Raw genomic sequence first — 20,722 nt, forward strand, 5'->3', positions numbered from 1 at the left:
GTTTCTCTACGTGATCAAAGCAGAAATGAGGAGATCCGTAGGAGAACTACAGTAACCGACATAGCTCAACGAGTTGCGAAGCTGTAGTGGCAATGGGCAGGGCACATAGTTCGTACAAACGATAGACGTTAGGGTCCCAAGGTGCTGGAATGGCGACCTCGCACCGGAAGACGCAGCGTTGGAAGACCCCCAGGCCCCACTAGGTGGACGGATGACATCAGACGAGTCGCAGGGAGCGGCTGGATTCAGGCGGTGCAAGACCGTGGCGTGTGGAAGTCTTTACAAGAGACCTATGCCCAGCAGCGGACGTCTATTGGTTGATGATGATGAAGAATGCAAACTACGATAATGTAGACATGCCTTAAATGCATTGGAATGCAAATTATGTTGGTATAATAATAATAGTCATAATATTTCGTATATAGTACTTAGGTACATAATGTATTAATAGGTATAACACTTGCTTGTGAAATTATACCTAGGGTAGGTCTGCCATATTAGAAACATTCCTTCTATAATGAAAACCTACATAAACTACATAATAGATATTTATGTAGTTTATTAGATTCTAGTACCGTAGACCTATTCCACGTCTTGATACGCCTTACTCACAACCTTGAATGGGAAGCTGGAAGAAATCTCTGTTTAGAGATAAGCATTTCCGATGTAACTTAATTTATTATTACTTTGTAACTACAATTTTTGGTACATGAATAATAAAAATAAATAAATAAATAAAATAAAACCGGCCAAGGGCAAGGTCAGGCTCGCGCAACGAGGGTTTCGTACTACAGTCGTATTTTTTCGACATTTTGCAGGCTAATTCAAAAACTATGATGCATAAAAATCTGTTTTAGAAAGCACAAGTGAAAGCTTTTCTTGATATAGCTATCTTACTTCGAAAATTGAAAATACTAATTATTAGTTCATGACCACAATTTAATTTTTTTCTGTGATGTAACCCTGAATTCACGGTTTCCAGATTTCTCCCCTAAGGTCTGCTATAAGACCTACCTACCTGCCAAATTTCATGATTCTAAGTCAACCGGAAGTACCCTGTAGGTTTCTTGACAGTCCGACAGACAGACAACAAAGTGATCCTATTAGGGTTCCGGTTTTCCTTTTGAAGTACGGATCCCTAAAAAGTCAGTATTTGTTGTTTCACCGACATAATGCAGATGACATCATCAGACTAAACTGATGTTAAGGATTTGAAAATAATGATTAATGATGTTGAATCGATTATCTTACTGAGAGGAAGTTATTTCAATCAGTTCCTTCGCGAAGAGGAAAAGCTTTATGACGTCATTTCCGTTTCGTAACGCTGTTGGTGTGGTAACCATTTTAATCTGATTCATTCCCATGCCTTCAGCTGTAATAGCCTAGTGGTTAGGATGTCCGCCTCCTAATCGGAGGTCGGGGGTTCGATCCCAGGCACGCACCTCTAACTTTTCGGAGTTATGTATGTATGCATTTATATGTATTCTTTATTGCACCACAAACATGCATGTTGCATTCTTTATTGGAATAATGTGCGTTTTACTTAATTAAATATCACTTGCTTTAACGTTGAAGGAAAACATCGTGAGGAAACCTGCATGCCTGAGAGTTCTCCATAATGTTCTCAAAGGTGTGTGAAGTCTGCCAATCCATGTAGACTATGACCAAAACCGTCCTCACTCTGAGAGAAGACCTGTTCTCTGTAGTGAGCCGGCGGTCATGATGATAATGATTCCCGTGCAGCGAGTATTTTTTCTCCAGAAAACCAGATTTCTTGAACAGAGAACCTTCTCCTTTTTTGAAATCGAGCCTGTAGGTTCTGTTTAACATCAATAGATTGGTCTATGGCTGAGATCTATATAGAGCGTACTTTGACTTTCTTAAGACATTGTTAAAACGAAACAGCATTATATTGCTGCTACGAATCTGTCTCGTTTTGACTGAAACTTAAGCCTGAGCAAAGTCAAAGTGCGCTCTATAGATCTCAGCCTATGAGTCTGCGTCCCAGGTGTCAGCGGGTGTAGAGCAAACTCCTTATATTTACAAGAAATTGGAAGGAGAAGAACTAATCGAGAGCGGGTCGGAGAGTATGGCATCGCACCCGCTGGCCGCCACGCCCGCTCCCAGCTGGGCCGCAGAATAAGGGCGTTTGTGCACTCATCCGTGAAATCATGGATTCCGTAAAAATACGAATCGAATGAGTACGTATTTGTATGACGGCCACTTCGAAAAATGACGGATACGAACTGAATACAGATGAGTACACAAACGCTCTAAGAGTTATATTGAATTTGGTGGCATGGCGAGATTACCGCCTATCGTGGATTTGGCGCCTAAGAAATAACTTTGAGAAATTCCACAGGAATCCTTAAAAATCTTACTCAACGCGGACGAAGTCGCGTGAATAACCTAGTCCTACGTAAATCTAAATATATAAAAGGAAAATGTGTCTAACTGACTGACTGATCTACCAACGCAAAGCTCAAATTACTGGACGGATCGGGCTGAAATTTGGCATGCAGATAGCTATTATGACGTAGGCATCCGTTAAGAAAGGATTTTTGAAAATTCAACCCCTGAGGGGGTGAAATAGGGGTTTGAAATTTGTGTAGTCCACGCGGACGAAGTCGCGAGCAAAATGTAGTATTAACATAAAAGGGCCACTTTTTCCACAAAAAGAAACTAAATTCAATCACGCCCCCAAATCGAAATCCTCTAAGCAGGCGCCGACGATAATATAATTCAAGAAAAAATGTAGGTAATAGAAGTTATAACCGGGCTATAACACAATAGGTCTATTGGACTTTTGATAAAAAGCCCGCCACAAGGAAAATATTGACCTCAAGACAAAGAGATTTGAAAGCTAGAGCGGATAATAGGGCCATTTTTATGAAGCATTTCTAAAGTATAAAACAAGTTGTGATTAAAAAATAAAAACCACGAATGCCCTGCTATGATAATGACAAAAAAAGTGATAATTTGATAATGGCGGCCTATATATAGCCTAATATAAATTTTTTCATTTTATTTGGAAAGTCATTGATTTTTGGGATAAAAAGTAGCTTTTGTCTTTCTGGCTTACAGTAGCTTAATTAACTTTAGCGACATCACGAAAATTTAAACTGGGGTGTTGTCGAATTTAGTACTTAGTAACACATAATACTTACACGGTGACTTTTTGGTCGTCTTACAAAAGAGTATATAAAGAAGCCAATGTCTAAAATCAATAAGTAATAAAAATTATATAAATACAATTTAAAAAAGTAATCAAAATAATAATAATTATATTGGTTGGAAAGTTATTTTATCTAACCTATCGAACATCGCTAAAATGAATGACTGGAGATAAAAGGAACTACGCGCGTCAGCTGATGCACAGCGGTTGTCTTTGCTTTCGCTATAATTATGTTGTTATTCAATAAACCTTATTATTAAACATTTTTTATTGAAATATTCTTTATTTTTTAAATTACTAAATAGATAGTAAACATTGGGGCCGATTCTCTTGTACACAATCTCTAAACTAAACTAAATTAACAGATCTAAATCTAGTGCTATCCTTTTCCGCCAGCAACATTATGACAGGGATAGCAATAGATTTCGACGTGTCATTTTAGTTTAGTTTAGAGATTGTGTATAAGAGAATCGGCACCAATATCCTTTTCAAGATGTCGCTTTTGTAAGACGACTAAAAAGTCACCACGTATAGTAGCTAAATGGCCAATTTTTGTAGCTATTTCCTCTCTATATAAGCTTTACAAAGTTTAAATGTCTTTGCCTTTTTACAATTACCCCAGATGTTTTCGATATTCTATTACTTATATTCAGGGCACAATATGAAATTCCGATAAAAGATTCTTCGAGCTGAATTACTTATAATTTTTTGAGGTCTTTTTGGACCTTTGAATAGTTGGCCTTATTCGGCTAAATATGTAATAGATTTCAGGCCTGTTTTAAAAACCGGTTCAGTGCAAGACGGACCTCGCTCTTTATGGGTTCCGTACATAATTATGAACACCATATTATTTTGGGTGCATAAAATATTTCTTTTCCGACCTATAAACCATGAAAGAAAACCCCAAAAAATGTTCGTTTCGTTGTTTTCAGTATTTTTTGTTTTAAACCCGTACATCAGAATTATTATAAACCCTTATTATAAATGCGAAAGTGTGTTTTTAGGGTTCCGTAGCCGAATGGCAAAAAACGGAACCCTTATAGATTCGTCATGTCTGTCTGTATGTCTGTCTGTCTGTCCGTCCGTATGTCACAGCCACTTTTTTCCGGAACTATAAGAGCTATAGGTACTGTTGAAACTTGGTAAGTAGATGTATTCTGTGAACCGCATTAAGATTTTTACACAAAAATAGAAAAAAAAAAAATTTGGGGTTTATCATTTTTTTCTAAACTGAATAGTTTGCGCGAGAGACACTTCTCAAAGTGGTAAAATGTGTCCCCCCCCCTGTAACTTCTAAAATAAGACATTTAACTTCTACAATAAGATTTCATAGACATATCATGGCACCTACCCCATTGGCAGGTACCGTTACAAAAATTCGAAGAAAAAGAAATTATGTGTTCGAATTCATCACATCTTGATACCATGATACCATCTCGAACTGCTCTTCAATAAGAGCGTCTTATTGTTGAGCGCAAATATTTATTCGTTTGCGCGACTGAATACCAGCCAGCGCCATCTATGATAGTTTTAGTAAATAAATATTGTTCCAATACAGAAAATACAATATAGAAAAATGCAAATCAATGCAATGCAAAAATATAAGTAGGTGAAATATAAACCTACCTATTTTATGAAGAAACCCATATTATTTTATACACTGAGTTTTTTAGGGTTCCGTAGCTCAAAAGGAAATATAGAAACACTTATATAGGATCACTTTGTTGTCTGTGTCTGTCGTGTCTGTCAAGAAAACCTATAAAGTACTGCCCTATTTCTTGAATAGCAGGCAGCTGTCGGGCCATAATGACAATTGCTTCAGTCATTAGTTCTAGCGATATCCATCATTATCAGGGCGCACGGCAGTGCCCCCGCCAAGACGAGTTATGTTTCCCAGCACTTTAAGAAATCGATAAAATGTATGGAAATGATGAATCATCAAACCTGTATAACTTGGCTCAGAGCAATCTTACAACTTTGGTGCCATTTTAACTATTGCTCCAAATGACTAGTTCTAACAATACGTACTAATTTTTTTTTGTTGACCGGCACTTTCAGAAAACTCCCAATTTATTTAGCTAGAATGATTTCCTTTCATGATTCTAGGTCAACGGGAAGTACCCTGTAGGTTTCTCGACAGACAGACAGATAGACAGACAGACAGACAGACAGACGGACGGACGGTACGCGCTAGCTCTTACTGTCATGAACTGAGACGATACAATCAAAATTTTTTCCCTTGTTACAGGATTTATCATCACAAGTGACAGCGGTATCAGTGCTGTCAGTGATAATATTCATACTATCAGTGGTTCTGGCAATGGCGCTGTTGCCAGCGGCCGCCGAGTGGGAGGCGCTGGCGTTGTCTGGCTCAGTGCTGGTGACTATCAGCCTGGGCGCTGGCACACTGATGGCCACGCACCACGCTCCTTTGCCGCTATTCGCTTTGATACTGGTCAGTATTGCATTCTATTCTATTGCCTTATGACTAGTGTTGTTGCCAGCGGCCGCTGTGTGGAAGGCGCTGGCATTGTCTGGCTCAGTGCTGGTGACTATCAGCCTGGGCGCTGGCACACTGATGGCCACGCACCACGCTCCTTTGCCGCTATTCGCTTTGATACTGGTCAGTATTGCATTCTATTCTATTGCCTTATGACTAGTGTTGTTGCCAGCAGCCGCTGTGTGGAACGCGCTGGCATTGTCTGGCTCAGTGCAGGTGACTATCAGCCTGGGCGCTGGCACACTGATGGCCACGCACCACGCTCCTTTGCCGCTATTCGCTTTGATACTGGTCAGTATTGCATTCTATTCTATTGCCTTATGACTAGTGTTGTTGCCAGCGGCCGCTGTGTGGAAGGCGCTGGCATTGTCTGGCTCAGTGCTGGTGACTATCAGCCTGGGCGCTGGCACACTGATGGCCACGCACCACGCTCCTTTGCCGCTATTCGCTTTGATACTGGTCAGTATAGCATTCTATTCTATAGTCTTATCACTAGTGTTGTTGCCTGCGACCACCGAGTGGGAGGCGCTGCTGGCATTGTCTGGCTCAGTGGTGGCGACTTTCAGCCTGGGCCTAATCACATCAGCAACTTTTTATCAAAGTCAAAACGCTCACTTATCAGACTCGCGCACTGAGGGTTCCGTACTACGATCGTATTTTATCGACATTTTGCACGATAAATCAAAAACTACTTACTAGATCTCGTTCAAACCAATTTTCGGTGGTGCATGGTAATCATATATTTTTTTAGTTTTATCATTCTCTTATTTTAGAAGTTACAGGGGGGGGGGGGGGGTACGCACATTTTACCACTTTGGAAGTGTCTCTCGCGCAAACTATTCAGTTTAGAAAAAAATTATATTAGAAACCTCAATATCATTTTTGAAGACCTATCTAGATACGCCACGTATGGGTTTGAAAAAATATTTTTTTTGGATTTTCGTTCTAAGTATGGGGAACCCCCAAAATTTTACCTTACCAAGTTTCAACAGTACCTATAGCTCTTATAGTTTCGGAAAAAAGTGGCTGTGACATACGGACGGACAGACAGACAGACATGACTAATCTAGGTATAAGGTATCCGTTTTTGCCTTGGCTACTGAACCCTACAAATGTAACTTCCGATAACAGTTTCAGCCATTTGAGCTGCGACTCTTAATAGAATTTATAGTACCTTAGTATTCAGAAAAAAACTATACCTATTGAACGAACTAAAAGTTGAAAGCAAATTATAATGAGGTCAAGCAAACTCGCCAATGTAGAAAGCTGTAGCATAAACTGTCATTATTTAGTTCGCGTTAACTTTTATCATTCGACTGTTTGCTTCCCGAACGATGCGATTAAAAGTTAGTTAGGTGTAAAGTTTTTGTTCAACGCTGTCGTAATATTACCTAGATATTAGGTTGGTAAGTAGATTTTACAAGGAACTACAAGCTTAATCTGTATATATACAATTTAAAGTCTTGACTGATTTATATATCAAAGCACAGCCTATACCGCTGGTCCTAGAGATAGTCTTATAATATACTTCGTCCGCGTGGACTACACAAATTTCAAACCCCTATATTTCACCCCCTTGGGAGTTGAATTTTAAAAAATCGTTTCTTAGCGGATGCCTGAGTCATAATAGCTATCTGTATGCCACATTTCACCCCGATCCGTCCAGTAGTTTGAGTTGTGCTTTGATAGCTCAATCAGTCAGCCAGTCACATTTTCTATAAAAGGAAAAGGTGACTGACTGACTGACTGACTGACTGACTGACTGACTGACTGACTGACTGATCTATCAACGCACACCTCAAACTAATGGATGGATCGGGCTGAAATTTGGCATGCAGATAGCTATTATGACGTAGGCATCCGCTAAGAAAGGATATTTGAAAATTCAACTCCTAAGGGGGTGAAATAGGGGTTTGAAATTTTGTAGTCCACGCGGACGAAGTCGCGAGCATAAGCTAGTCCTTTTATATATTCAGACTAGCTTATGCTCGCAACTTCGTCCGCGTTGACTATACAAATTTTAAACCCCTATTTCACCCCCTTAGTGGTTGAATTTTCAAAAATCCTTTCTTAGCGGATGTCTACGTCATAATAGCTATCTAAATGCTAATTTTCAGCCCGATCCGTCCAGTAAATTGAGCTTTGCATTGATAGATCAGTCAGTCAGTCAGTTAGTCAGTCAGTCAATCAGGCACCTTTTCCTTTTAATATATTTAGAAGGTTATTAGAATCATTGATGTTGGAAGCTTCTGTGATTGGAATAGATAAGTATTATGTCACAAGAAACATACAGCGTGTTTGATAAATTATATAACACTAGCTAATGCTCGCGACTTCGTCCGCGTGGACTACACAAATTTCAAACCCCTGTTTCACCCCTTTAGGGGTTGAATTTTCAAAAATCCTTTCTTAGCGGATGCCTACGTCATAATAGCTATCTGCATGCCAAATTTCAGCCCGATCCGTCCAGTAGTTTGAGCTGTACGTTGATAGATCAGTCAGTCATTCAGTCATTCAGTCAGTCAGTCAGTCAGTCAGTCAGTCACCTTTTCCTTTTATATATTTAAGAAGAAGAAGAAGAAGAAGATGACAATACGCAAAGATCTGGATGCGTAAGTCAGTCACCTATCCAGTTACCGCCTAGGGTCAAAGTTACTTAACCTTTGATATGCGCTGTCACAACTAGGACACACGTCCCTCAAATGGGCTCTATTGAGCTAATAGACGTATAGAAAAGGTAACAATGGGTATCCGATTGAGCAGAATCTTACTAGAATTTTCATAATAATTCAACAATCGATTCAAACAAAGTGTCATAAAAGATAAAGACAATCCCGCTCAAACTTATGAAATTCAAACTAAGTGCATTAGAGAGAAGATTTCCGAGATTTCCAAGGGTAAATCCGGACTGAAGAATTATCACGAAATTGCATTAAAGTGTTATAACTCCGGGGCGCTTCAGATGGAGCAGTTTAATGTGGAATTAAACCGATTAAAGCGCTTTAGAAATTACTTGAAATCTTCAACTTGTAATTGTTCAGCTCTGTCCATTAGAAATAGGGTAAACTTGCCTAAATCGTACCTGCTGCGCCTAAATCGTACCCCATTATTAATTCACAGTTTTCGAATTTATTCCTTTACTTGTGCTATAAGACCTACTACCTGCCAAATTTCATGATTCTAGGTCAACGGGAAGAATAGGTTTTCTTGACAGACACGACAGACAGACAATAAATCCTACCTCCTATTCTATCCTAGGAAAACATCCTATAAGTGTTCCTATATTTACTTTTGAGCTACGGAACCCTAAAAAAACTCAGTTTATTATATTGATCGATATAATAATATGGGTTTCCTCATAAACTAGGTAGGTTTATATTGCAACTACAGTGCATTTTTTTAGAGAGCTACTGTATTGGAACAATGTTTATTTTCTAAAACTATCATAGATGGCGCTGGATGGTATTCAATCGCGCAAAAGAATAAGTATTCGCGCTCATAAATAAGACATTATGAGCAGTTTGAGATACTATCATTCGTGAATAGATCTACCTATGTGACTATTCCGAAGATTAAACTTCTTCTTCTTCTTTTTTAAATTTTTGTAACGGTACCTGCCAATGAGGTAGGTGCTGTAGTAAATTAATCAAACAGTACGCGGCAGAAAATAGGATTTGTAGAGCACTGTATCTGTCATTGAGACCGACAAAATGTTATGTAGGTATGAGTGACAGAGACAACACTACTGTCTGTCTGTCTGTCCGCGTGTCACAGGTCTCTAGCTCTTAGACAAAATGAGTTACAAACCTGAAAATTTGGTTTCTGGTGTAGAACGTTGACCCGGAACCAAATATTGAATAAGAAAACCAAATGGCTTTATTTTTAATATATTTGAAATTATATGCCTTTGTTCTTAGGGGGTACGAATTAGGCAAGTTTCCCCTACTGTTCTCTTGACTAAATTTCGGAAGCGGAGCCAATCCATAGTATCCATACTAATATTATAAATGCGAAAGTGTGTCTGTCTTTTCGTCTGTTCGTCTGTCTGTCTGTCTGCTAGCTCTTCACGGCTTATCCGTTTAACCGATTTTAATGAAATTTGGTACAGAAATAGCTTGCATTCCGGAGAAGGACATACCCTTTTGATCCCGGAAAATCAAAGATTTCCCACGGGATTTTTAGAAACCTAAACCCACGCAGATGAAGTCGTTTCTGTAGGTACGGAACTCATCGTGCGGGTGTTCGACTCGCTCTTGGCCGGTTTTCTTTGATTCCATGACACCCAGAGATATTTGTACATAACGTCGATTCAGGCTTAAACCGAGAGTTCCCTCACTCTAGTTCACTCTGCAACAGTTCTTACAGTATGGTCTGACATTATGGTTTTTTTTCAGATGGTGCACACAATGATGCCCATAGCGCGGCCCATAGCGCTGGGCATGTCCGCAGCCCTGACCCTCGCGTACATGGGCGTCGCGATAGGCCTAGGCCCGCAAGGACAGGAAGGCCAATTTTATCAGCAGGTTGGTCTTAACTTTGTCTTGGAACGTATAACTTATCTGCATCTATTGTATAGCAAATACGACCTCTTTCAGCGCATAATTCAGGGAAAATTGCCGGCAGATAAATAAATAATAAATAAAAATCTTTTTTATTCAAATAAACTTTTACAAGTACTTTCGAATAGTCGGATGCATCTACCACTGGTTCGGAATGCATTTCCTACCGAGAAGAACCAGCAAGAAAGACCACCAGGCCGTAGAAGAACATCGTGACTAAAGAATTTACGCCAATAGTACGGGAAGAGTAGGTACCTACCCGATCTTTTTTCCGAGCAGCAGTGTCCAAAATGCAGATAGCCTGAATGATTGCCAACCTCCGATAGGAGACGGTATCTCAAGAAGAAGAAGAGATCTATTGTATAGAAGCAGGCGCCGACTCTCTCACCACCACCATGCAGCACCATACAAATCGTGTGTCGAGTGTGTTTTAAGGGATTTGTGTGGTGTTGCCGGTTGCGTAATGGTGGTCCGTATTGCTTGCTTGGTGCCTGGCTTTTCCTGCAGGTTTAGCAGTGGGAGGATGGTCGGTGCATATCGCATGCTGCATGTTGCATCATACAGATGTGTCTCTTTCAGTGGATTACAGCAAACTAAGTTTTTGGTTCCAGGTTTATCTGTACCTATAATATCTGCAAACTGATTTGGTTAAAGATCCAAGTGCTAAGTATCTTTGCAAACCATGAGTCAGTTCTTAATTATTTGGTCCAAGCAGTCATTACAATAAAGACACATTATCTTCCCAGTAGGGTGGTAACTAGCCACGGCCGAAGCCACCCATCAGACCAGACCAGACACAATTTAGAAATTAAGCATAAACTTCCAATTGCCCCTGCCAGGAATCGAACCTTGGACCTCCCACGTATAAGAATACAACGCTCCCTACTGCGCCAGGGATGTAAATGTAGTTTTTCAAACACTCTTTTATTATAGTAATGTATAATATTATGGAAAAACTTTAGAGTGAATTTTAAATATTTTCAGTGCTTTTGAACTTGTAAGGCATAAAAACTGTGTTCTTGAATTTGAATTTAAGTTTCGACTAAGCAGGTATCATAAACTTTTAAGCACTTATATTGTACCCTAAGTTGCCCAAGTATGGTACATTCTCTTCAAAGATTATTATGTAGATAGGCAACTAGTTTACATACTTAATTAACACAACTTGTCGTTAAGATAGCGCATTATGAGCACTTGAGCAGGAAGGTTTAAGTACCAAACCTCCTCGCCGCAGCGAAGTAAGGGACACCTGCGGGTAGTTTAATAAACTCACCATTTTGCTTCTGAACCAACACAGTGTCATTAAATTGGAGAAGGTCACAGAATTTAGACTTTGTCTAGAAGTGGTAAAGCCGTACAGATGTGTAGTGAAACATCAGCGCTAGATAGTTGAAACTGACATATTCGTATGGTTTATAGTCTATTTAGGATTCCGTATCCGAAGCGTGCCAACGGACAGTCTATCCCTCTGACTGTCAGCGGACTGTATGAATTTCTATTGCAGTATTTAAATAACAAAATATAATGCAAAAAAATACATAGTGTTATAATTACTTATACCACGTTTGTCATCAACTTTTTAAGGTTAACATTTTTGGATCAAAAGCTTATTCTTCCACAGTTAATCTGCGAGCTATCCTTGCTCCTCTCGGCAAGCGGCATCGGCCTCTACTACCGCGCGTTGACGGAGCGTGCTCATCGGAACACGTTCGCCGGCACCAGGACTTGCCTGGAACAGCGCGTGAAGCTCGAGTGCGAGAGAGAACAACAGGAGAGTTTACTGCTCTCTGTCATACCCGCGTATATCGCTGCTGAGGTAAGTCTAGCATGCTTGCTCAATTGATCAAGCAGCATTCTTAGAATACGGTTGATAGACCGTGCTTATCGGAATACGTTCACTGCTGCTGAGATAACTTAACCATCCTTGCTCTACTGAGCAAGCGATAATCCACCTATGATACGGTTTCCGTTGGAGTTCTAGAATATAGTAAAGGAGATACTCGGGTATCATCATTACAGAGCACGGCCCATGGGTCTCCTCTCAGAGTGAGAAGGGTTTAGGCCATAGTCTACCACACTGGCCATGTGCGGATTGGTAGACTTCACACACCTTTGAGAACATTATGGAGAACTCTCAGGCATGCAGGTTTCCTCACGATGTTTTCCTTCACCGTTAAAGCAAGTGATATTTAATTAATTAAAATGCACATAACTCCGAAAAGTTAGAGGTGCGTACCCGGGATCGATTCCCCGACCTCCGCTTAGAAAGCGGACGTCCTTACCACTAGGCTATCACAGCTTTAAAGAGATATTAATTGAGCTTTAATGTAAGTACTTACCTATCTACTTCCTTTATAAGTTTGAAACGTAGGTATTACATTTAACTTTTACATTTAACTTTAACTAAACTAAGTACCTACCTACTACCTGGATCTGCAAATTGCACTCTTTTACAGACAAAGGGTAAGCTTCTTTCAGAACAAACGAACTTTTATTATGAATTTTAATTCAAACCTTCAGGCTAGCTACGATTAATGGATTAAGCGAGATTACTGTTGCAACTTTAATAAAACTTTTCAAATCAAGAAAACTTTCGCTGTGTTACAATAGGCTTTACCTATATACATTGTCAGTAGGTAAACTACTATTGCCTAGACAGTACCTACTTAAGTTAGTATACGTGGTAGAAAATAACGATGCCAGAAGCATGTTTAATTAAATTTGCTTCATTATTATATCAGAACTAGCTTATTCTCGCGACCTCGTCCGCATGGACTACACAAATTTCAAACCCCTATTTCACCCCCCTTAGGGGTTGAATTTTCAAAAACCCTTTCTTAGTGGATGCCTACGTCATAATAGCTATCTGCATGCCAAACAGCCCGATCCGTCCAGTAGTTTGAGCTGTGCGTTGATAGACCAGCCAGTCAGTCACTTTTTCCTTTTATATATTTTCTTTGGATGAGTTGTTAGCAACAAATTTAACGGGCAAATTGCTGGTGATTTTTTATCAGGCGCTTAGAAAATTTTGCAAACTTTGGCGCCGATTCTCTTGTACACAATCTCTAATCTAAACTAAATTAACAGGTCTAAATCTAGTGCTATCCTTTCCCGCAAGCAACATTATGAAAGGGATAGCAATAGATTTAGACGTGCCATTTTAGTTTAGTTTAGAGATTGTGTACAAGAAAATTAGCCACAATGTGTTTTTTTTTTATTTGAAAAACTTATATCTGCTATAAGACCTACCTACCCGCCTGCCACATTTCATGATTCTAAGTTAACGGGAAGTACCCTGTAGGTTTCTTGACAGACCGACAGACATACAACAAAATGATCCTACAAGGGTTTCGTTTTTCCTTTTGAGATACGGAACCCTAAAAACATATTAATTATTAACAACAGGACTCAAGAGCTCATATTAAAAACCAGGTTTTGAGGTGAGTATCTCCAAATCTTGTTGAACTTGACTAAAACCACTTAGGATTGACGAATAAACGATTTACAAAGATAAGGAAAGGTGATAAAAATATTCAGGTCATTTATAAAATAAATAAATAAAATAAGCAAACCATACCATCGCTGAAATATTTTCAGCATTTTTACATTATCAGATACGATCTCTAAACGATGTCGTGAAACGTGGTATACAGTTTGCATATTATTTCTTTGTGTTATGTCATTGAAGACATCGGTCTTTTATAGAAGGAAATGGTTGTCTAGAATGAGATTATAATGAATAAGTCTCAATATCGCAATGGTCAGGAGTGGATTGAAATAAAGAGTACTTCATTTCAGTTCAGTCTAGCCACCCCGGCCGTTGTTCTGGCGTATTCGTGCAGGCCGCAGACGCGTTGTTTGGGAGTCATAGAGGCGCTCTGCCTAAGAAGCTAGCTTACTCTCGCCCATATCACCCTGTCGCGCTGTACTTCTACTCGCCGCCACTCGCCACGCCTCGACTCCACTCGCCGCACTTAATGGTGAAGCAAAACATCGTGAGAAAACCTACGCTGGCCCTTACACTTGCTGAAGTCACGAGCATTTTACAAAGCGTAGTAATTTTTTTTTTGTTAAAATAAAAAATTATGGTGCAGTTGGCTGTTTACTCAGCAAAGTGGGTGACCAGCGCAGCGGGGTGATTCGCTAACTCAGTGTCTATCACTGAATGATAGCCACCGAGCTTATTTGACATTAGTTGGTTCCAAATTGCTGCTTCACTGAGTGACATTAAAATATTTTTCGAAGAAAACGTTCAATAGATTAAAAACGGGCTGAATTGAGAACCACCTCATTTTTGGAAGTCGGTTAAAAATAAAGGTCAAATGAGCTCGATGGCTATCATTCAATGTTAGACACTGAGTTAGCGAGTCAGTAGGCAGGGCACTCACTCTCTGAAACTAAGCGTATGACTTTTGCAAGACAGCCAGTCCCGATAAACTAGCTACTTAATTTGTAAGAGTTATTAAGTCGTATCGTCCGATATGTCGTGTTGTACCGGATAGTGTAAAAGATCATTTTTACTCGGATATAGCACAGTGTCACGTCGTGAGTGTCAAATTATCGTGCAGTTGTCTGTTTGCTCCGCAAAGTGGGTGACCAGGACTGATAAAATGGATGTTTTTCTCATAACGGGGCCTTTTGTTTACTTTTACTTCACTCGCTTTTACTCGCCGACTGCGCTGAGAGATAATGGATATATAGTTCATGCCATTTAGTTTCTGTTTTCACGCAACTCTTTCATGAATTTCGGCTTACTTCCGGTTATCGCCGGCTAGTTACAGAGCACGGGTCTCCGTCAGAAGGGTTTTAGCCATAGTCTACCACGCTTTTGCAGATTGGCAGACTTCTTTGAGAACATTATGGAGAACTCTCAGGCATGCAGGTTTCCTCACGATGTTTTCCTTCACCGTTAAAGCAAGTGATATTCAATATCAACGCACAGCTCAAACTACTGGACGGATCGGGCTGAAATTTGGCGTACCTACAGATAGCTATTATGACGTAGGCATCCGCTAAGAAAGGATTTTTTCTTAATTTTGGTTTAAAAATAAAAATAATATGATCATTTCTTCAAGTCTACTTCGTCCATACATTATTCCGGTATATAGCCTATAGTGGTTAAAAGTTTATGGATATCTCAAACGCGACATTTTCCAGGTCAAATGTCACACTTTTTAGTAGGTTACTACTGAATTGCCTGGTGGAAGGCTTCGGCCGTGGCTAGTTACCACTTTACCGGTAAAACCGTGCCGCCAAGCGATTTAGCGTTCCGTTACGATGCCGTGTAGAAACCAAAGGAGTGTGGGGTGGGTGTGGGTTTAATAAAAACTGCCATACACCTTCCAGGTTAGCCCACTTCCATCTTAGACTGCATCATCTCACTTACCACCAGGTGAGATTGCAGTCAAGGGCTAATTTGTATCTGAATTAAAAAAAAGAATTTTCTAATTTACCTACCTACTGAAACTTTATTAAACACTAGCTGATGCCCGCGACTTCGTCCATGTGGAATTAGGTTTTAAAAATCCCGTGGGAACTCTTTCCGAGGTAAAAAGTAGTCTATGTCATTCTCCAGATCTTTATCTATGTGTACCCATGCAAAAAATCACGTCAATTCGTTTCACCGTTGCGACGTGATTGAAGGACAAACTAACAAACCATCAAACCAACAAACAAACACACTTTCGAATTTATAATAAGGATACTGATCAGAGGCGGATTAAAGGTCGAGAGCGCCCTAGGCAAGCACCTCATACTTCATAGGCCTAGGTTGCCTTAGGGATAATCTGCCTCTGGCGGCGCCCCTTCGTAGCCTGGCGCCCCTAGGACTAGGCACGCGCCTCTTTTGCCTTATGGGTAATCTACCACTGATACTGATGCTTGTATTTGTTTATTTTTCGGTGCTCTACCTAATAACAAAAAATGTCGTTATCTCAAAATGATGTTTTAGTCGGACTTTTTTCCTGTTTTGGTTTGTTTTCAAGCGACGTGAAAATGCGAGCTGAACGGAAAATTCTCGAATTTAACCTTATTTTACGATGAAAAGCGACTTTGTTAAATGAAAAGCGATTATCCGCATTGAATGAAATATTATGGGCACAGATCACTTTGGTGAATACTAATCTTTTAACTGTTTCCATTGTTATAAGACGAGAAGATACGGTAGGTATTTTATGAGTTTCGAATTAAATTATTTAAAACAAGGAAACAATGCGCCTAATTCCTTTGTACACAATCTCTAAACTAAACTAAAATGATAGGTACGTTTAAATATATTGCTATCCATAATGCCGCCTGTAGAAAAGGATAGCATTAGATTTAAACCTATCAATTTAGAAGTTTAGAGATTGTATACAAGAGGATCGGCCACAATATGATATTACTTACCGCCGACACGTGACCATCCGATGACGCGTGCCGAGTATTAGTTTAACAATAATTTAAACTTATTTGACGTTTCAATAATTATTTATGTCATAATGACGCTTTTTAATTTATTAGATTTTATATGTTTTAGATAAAAATACCGGCTGTATTATTTTATATTCAAAATCAAAATAGAATTCTTAACTGAGCAAACTTTATATATCGAATAATATGCCGGATAGGGTTTTTGAAATCGTTTCATAATGGAAACGCGTTCAAGGTTCAACGCAGCGAATACAAATCAGATGACCGTTAACGGCGAGTTATTTCAAAGTTTCTGACCATCTATAGCTTACTGGCCTACTCTAGATTTACTATTTAGTCAAACTATTAGTCTATATTAGTAAAATTTTTGAAAAGTGCAAAAACAGTCCTTATTTCAGGTGGAATAAGGTTTGGAACTATTTGTTAGTAATCTTTCGATGATAGTGGATGTAAGGATGTTCCGATGATTAATGCTTGAAAGTTGCCATTTTCGTTTAATCAGATGACGTGATTTTTTTGAGGAAGACTCATCATCAAACCCATTGCCGGCTGTGTTAGTACAGATGTGGGGTGAGTACGGATCTCTAAAAATGTGAAGGATTTGGTCATAGTCATTAAGTCAACCACGTTGGTGAAGAGCGGATTGGCAGACTTCACACACCTTTGAGAACATTATGGAGAACTCGCAGACATGCAGGTTTCCTCACGATACGAGGAAGAATACTAGAACAATTCAATGATTTAGCAATGTTATGCAAAATCTCGCCAGATTGCTCCATTTATTGCTCCATACGATGTGTTGCCAATCCAGCAATTGCTTAAAAACCCGGCCAAGTGCGAGTCAGGCTCGCGCAATGAGGGTCCTGTACTACAGTCGTATTTTTCGACATTTTGCAGGATAATTCAAAAACATAAATATAAATAAAAATCTGTTTTAGAATGCACAGGTGAAGACTTTTCATATGATACCCCACTTGATAAAGTTATCTTACTTAGAAAATTGAAAATCCTAATTATTAGTTCATGACCACAATTTAATTTTTTTTATGTGATGTAACCACAAATTCACGGTTTTCAGATTTATCCCAAATGTCAGCTATAAGATCTACCTACCTGCCAAATTTCATGATTCTAGGTCAACGGGAAGTACCCTGTAGGTTTCTTGACAGACAGACAACAAAATGATCCTATAAGGGTTCCGTTATTGCTTTTGAGGTACGGAACCCTAAAAATTGCCCATGCAAGGTCACCGTTAGACCGGTATGTCTTCCTAAAGTGATATTATTTTAATCACAATGGAAAGGCTTTCTTAGAAATTAAGTTTGTCACGTAACATACCTAGGTGGGTATGTGTTGGAATACTAATTAGAGAGAAAGGGTTGCAAGTCACCACCGGCTGTGACATGCTAGTAGATTTATAGCTCCTATGAACATTTCGGACGTGGCTTTGATCAATGATATTATTATAATGAATCATACTAGAGCCATGACCTAGATAAACACAGATCGGAGAGTGATATTAATTCAGTGTATTTCTGAGTTTATGAGCATAAATAATTTTTTTAAAAAGTGACTGTCATAGAAATAAACTTGTAATGCCCAGCTCTAAGCTAAGTAAAGTTACTTAGCAATTTTTTTGTTGGAAATTCTATATGTTTTTATAATTCCAATTATTTAAGCTTCCAGAAGACATAAATTGGAGATGTCTCCCAACAAGTTTTCATAAAATGTAAACTTATTGAAAAATCCTATTACAACGTAAAAAGTTTTTTTTTTTAAATTCTTATTTAAAGAGCTGAGTCACTGTAAAAGATTATCTAACTCATAGGAAAGCTTGGAAATGAGTTGCTTAGCAGCTTTATGATAGTTCTAACAGGTTTAAGTGATTTTGTAAAGTGGTGATGATAAAAAGTACCTATACTCGACTGAGTTTGCTGTGGGCTCTTTTCAGACTAGGGCGCATTTGGAACCCTCGTAGCTTTAGTTTTAATTATCACCACTATATCATCTTACAAGTTAACAATTTTGACCATCAGTAAGCGTAGGTACATGTTACCTATTCTGAATAAATAATTTGACTTTGACTTTGACTTTCTAGTGATGCCCGCCACTTGGTCCGCGTGTTTTAGAAAATCCAATGATGAAATGACTCCACAAGAGACCTATGTCCAGCAGTGGACGTCTATCGGTTGATGATGATGATGATGATTTAGGTACTTATTAAGAAAGCTGTAACAGGTATTAATTGGGTGAAATTCCCAACTAATGAAACAATAACAAATAACTTCAAACTGTTTATTTCAAAGCTTATAATTAAATACAATCGCGATGTCTAAGTACATATCTAAATTAAGCCTATATCAGTCTGTAAAGCTATTTGAAAACTTTGACTATCCTCAATTATCTTACATTAAAATCACAAAAAATATGATCCAAATCGATTGGAATGTACACACATTAACAGTGGCGCCGATTCTGTTGTCTTTTTCTAAACTAAATTTATAGTATCTGTATCTTTTTCTTTTTAATATTGCTAAAACGGGACGGAACTTGAATTTTACATTTAAAGACTAAATTTTAGCTCACGAGGTTTGACGGCTCTAAATTAAATTTTAAACTGTCAAACTGTGTCTGTCCTTTTCATATTACATTAGCAAGAAGAGGATGCGAATACTCTAAAATTTAGTAGTGCTCAGAATCAGTACCTACCAGTATCTCTCTTAAAATCTCTAAAAACACTCTTAAAATAGCAACTTTATGTTAAAAAGGGAACATTAAAATTAAATTCCCATCTACTCATTATATACAAATTATCATTACTGCGGTTTAAGTTGCGTCTTCTGAGAACAGAAGGGCATGCTTATTTTTTGCGCAAAGAATCAGCTTGGCTGTTCAGAGTAGAAACAGCCAGTATTCTTGACACTATTCCACGAGAACGTCTGGCACAGTAAGTAAGTTAGGCTAGTTTTAAGTTGTTGTAACATTTTCTACAAAAATAAGTTCATCGTTGATTTGATAAGAATTAAAATATAAAATAGGTCAGATTTCTTCATAATATCTGAGTTAAGTTCTTTTGGCCTCTAATTTGATATTCGAAGATAGTTTTAAAACTATTACGTTTAAAACACCTTCAAAAGCGTCGTATTTAATATCACATGCCTAATTCATTTCCATGTAGCAACCCAAATTCTGTATCCACAACGTATCACGATTCTGGCAGTTCTTTTCTAACTGGTTCTGCATCAGTTTTACCAATGTTGACGTGGATGGTAATAGCTTCATCATTTTCTGACTTAAGTATGACGTCATTCCATTGTACTTCAGCTTTCTTACTATATGCTTCATTCTCGATAAGAATTGCTGATTTGGTACACAGCGCTTTACTCTGGAATTCGATGAGTGCACAATAATCACTCTTTTTAGACTCTGATTTGATATCAGCGATGTAACCGAGCTTTCGTCTCATCACTTCGACTTTTACATGGTAATTGTATATGCATACTTTGATAATGAAAGCGCTTTTTTGGTAGAGGAGAATGATTTTGTATTTGGTTCGACAGCACGCTGTCTTCTTGAGTTTGGTTTGGAAGTTCTCTATTAAGATTTTGATCTTCTGCGAGTATACAGCGATGATGTTGTGGTTTGATTGGAGGTGACCTGAGAGTTCTTCGAAGGGGACGGAGCAGCAGGTGGAGGTTATGGGGCAAATCATTGTATCGTGTTTGCATTCCTCTTCGTGCTTCACTCTGATGTTTGCAGTCAGGAGTTCATTGCAGCCTCGTCTGTGAACAAGTAAAATAGAAATTAGTGATTCTATTTTTTGCGGTGATAGTTTAGTACGTTCGACGACCTCCCTATTATATTATATTTTATATAATCTACTCATTTTATAAAAATCATCATTACTGCGGTTTAAATTGCGTCTTCTGAGAACAGAAGGGGATGCTTATTTTTTGCGCAAAGAATCAGCTTGGCTGTTCAGAGTAGAAACAGCCAGTATTCATGACACTATTGCACGTTTGTGTAAGCGCTGTGGTCTTATTAGTGGGAGGTCCCGGGTTCGATTCTGGCAGGATT

The 20,722-nt window shown here is 38.8% G+C and overlaps 2 protein-coding genes across 5 annotated transcripts in view; one reads left to right on the top strand and one right to left on the bottom strand.

The window, feature by feature from the left end:
* Ac76E (adenylate cyclase type 2 Ac76E) overlaps positions 1-20,722 on the top strand; it is a 182,774-nt gene that overhangs the window by 46,998 nt on the left and 115,054 nt on the right. For 2 of the 3 annotated variants that reach the window (XM_069503083.1, XM_069503084.1), the window contains exons 1-3: positions 6,011-6,134; positions 10,070-10,198; positions 11,856-12,050. In XM_069503083.1, coding sequence (XP_069359184.1) covers positions 6,090-6,134; positions 10,070-10,198; positions 11,856-12,050 — 369 coding nt within the window. In that variant the 5' untranslated portion in view covers positions 6,011-6,089. Of the gene's footprint in view, positions 1-5,423; positions 5,631-6,010; positions 6,135-10,069; positions 10,199-11,855; positions 12,051-20,722 lie in introns of those variants that run through there. The other variant, XM_069503085.1, reaches the window with a different exon arrangement.
* LOC117988432 (probable E3 ubiquitin-protein ligase sinah) overlaps positions 19,498-20,722 on the bottom strand; it is a 71,926-nt gene continuing 70,701 nt past the window's right edge. For both annotated transcript variants that reach the window (XM_034975579.2, XM_069503123.1), the window contains exon 5: positions 19,498-20,427. In XM_034975579.2, coding sequence (XP_034831470.1) covers positions 19,851-20,427 — 577 coding nt within the window. In that variant the 3' untranslated portion in view covers positions 19,498-19,850. The remainder of the gene's footprint in view (positions 20,428-20,722) is intronic.

The sequence above is a fragment of the Maniola hyperantus genome, chromosome 14 (genome assembly GCF_902806685.2).
Source record: "Maniola hyperantus chromosome 14, iAphHyp1.2, whole genome shotgun sequence".
Taxonomy (NCBI): domain Eukaryota; kingdom Metazoa; phylum Arthropoda; class Insecta; order Lepidoptera; family Nymphalidae; genus Maniola; species Maniola hyperantus.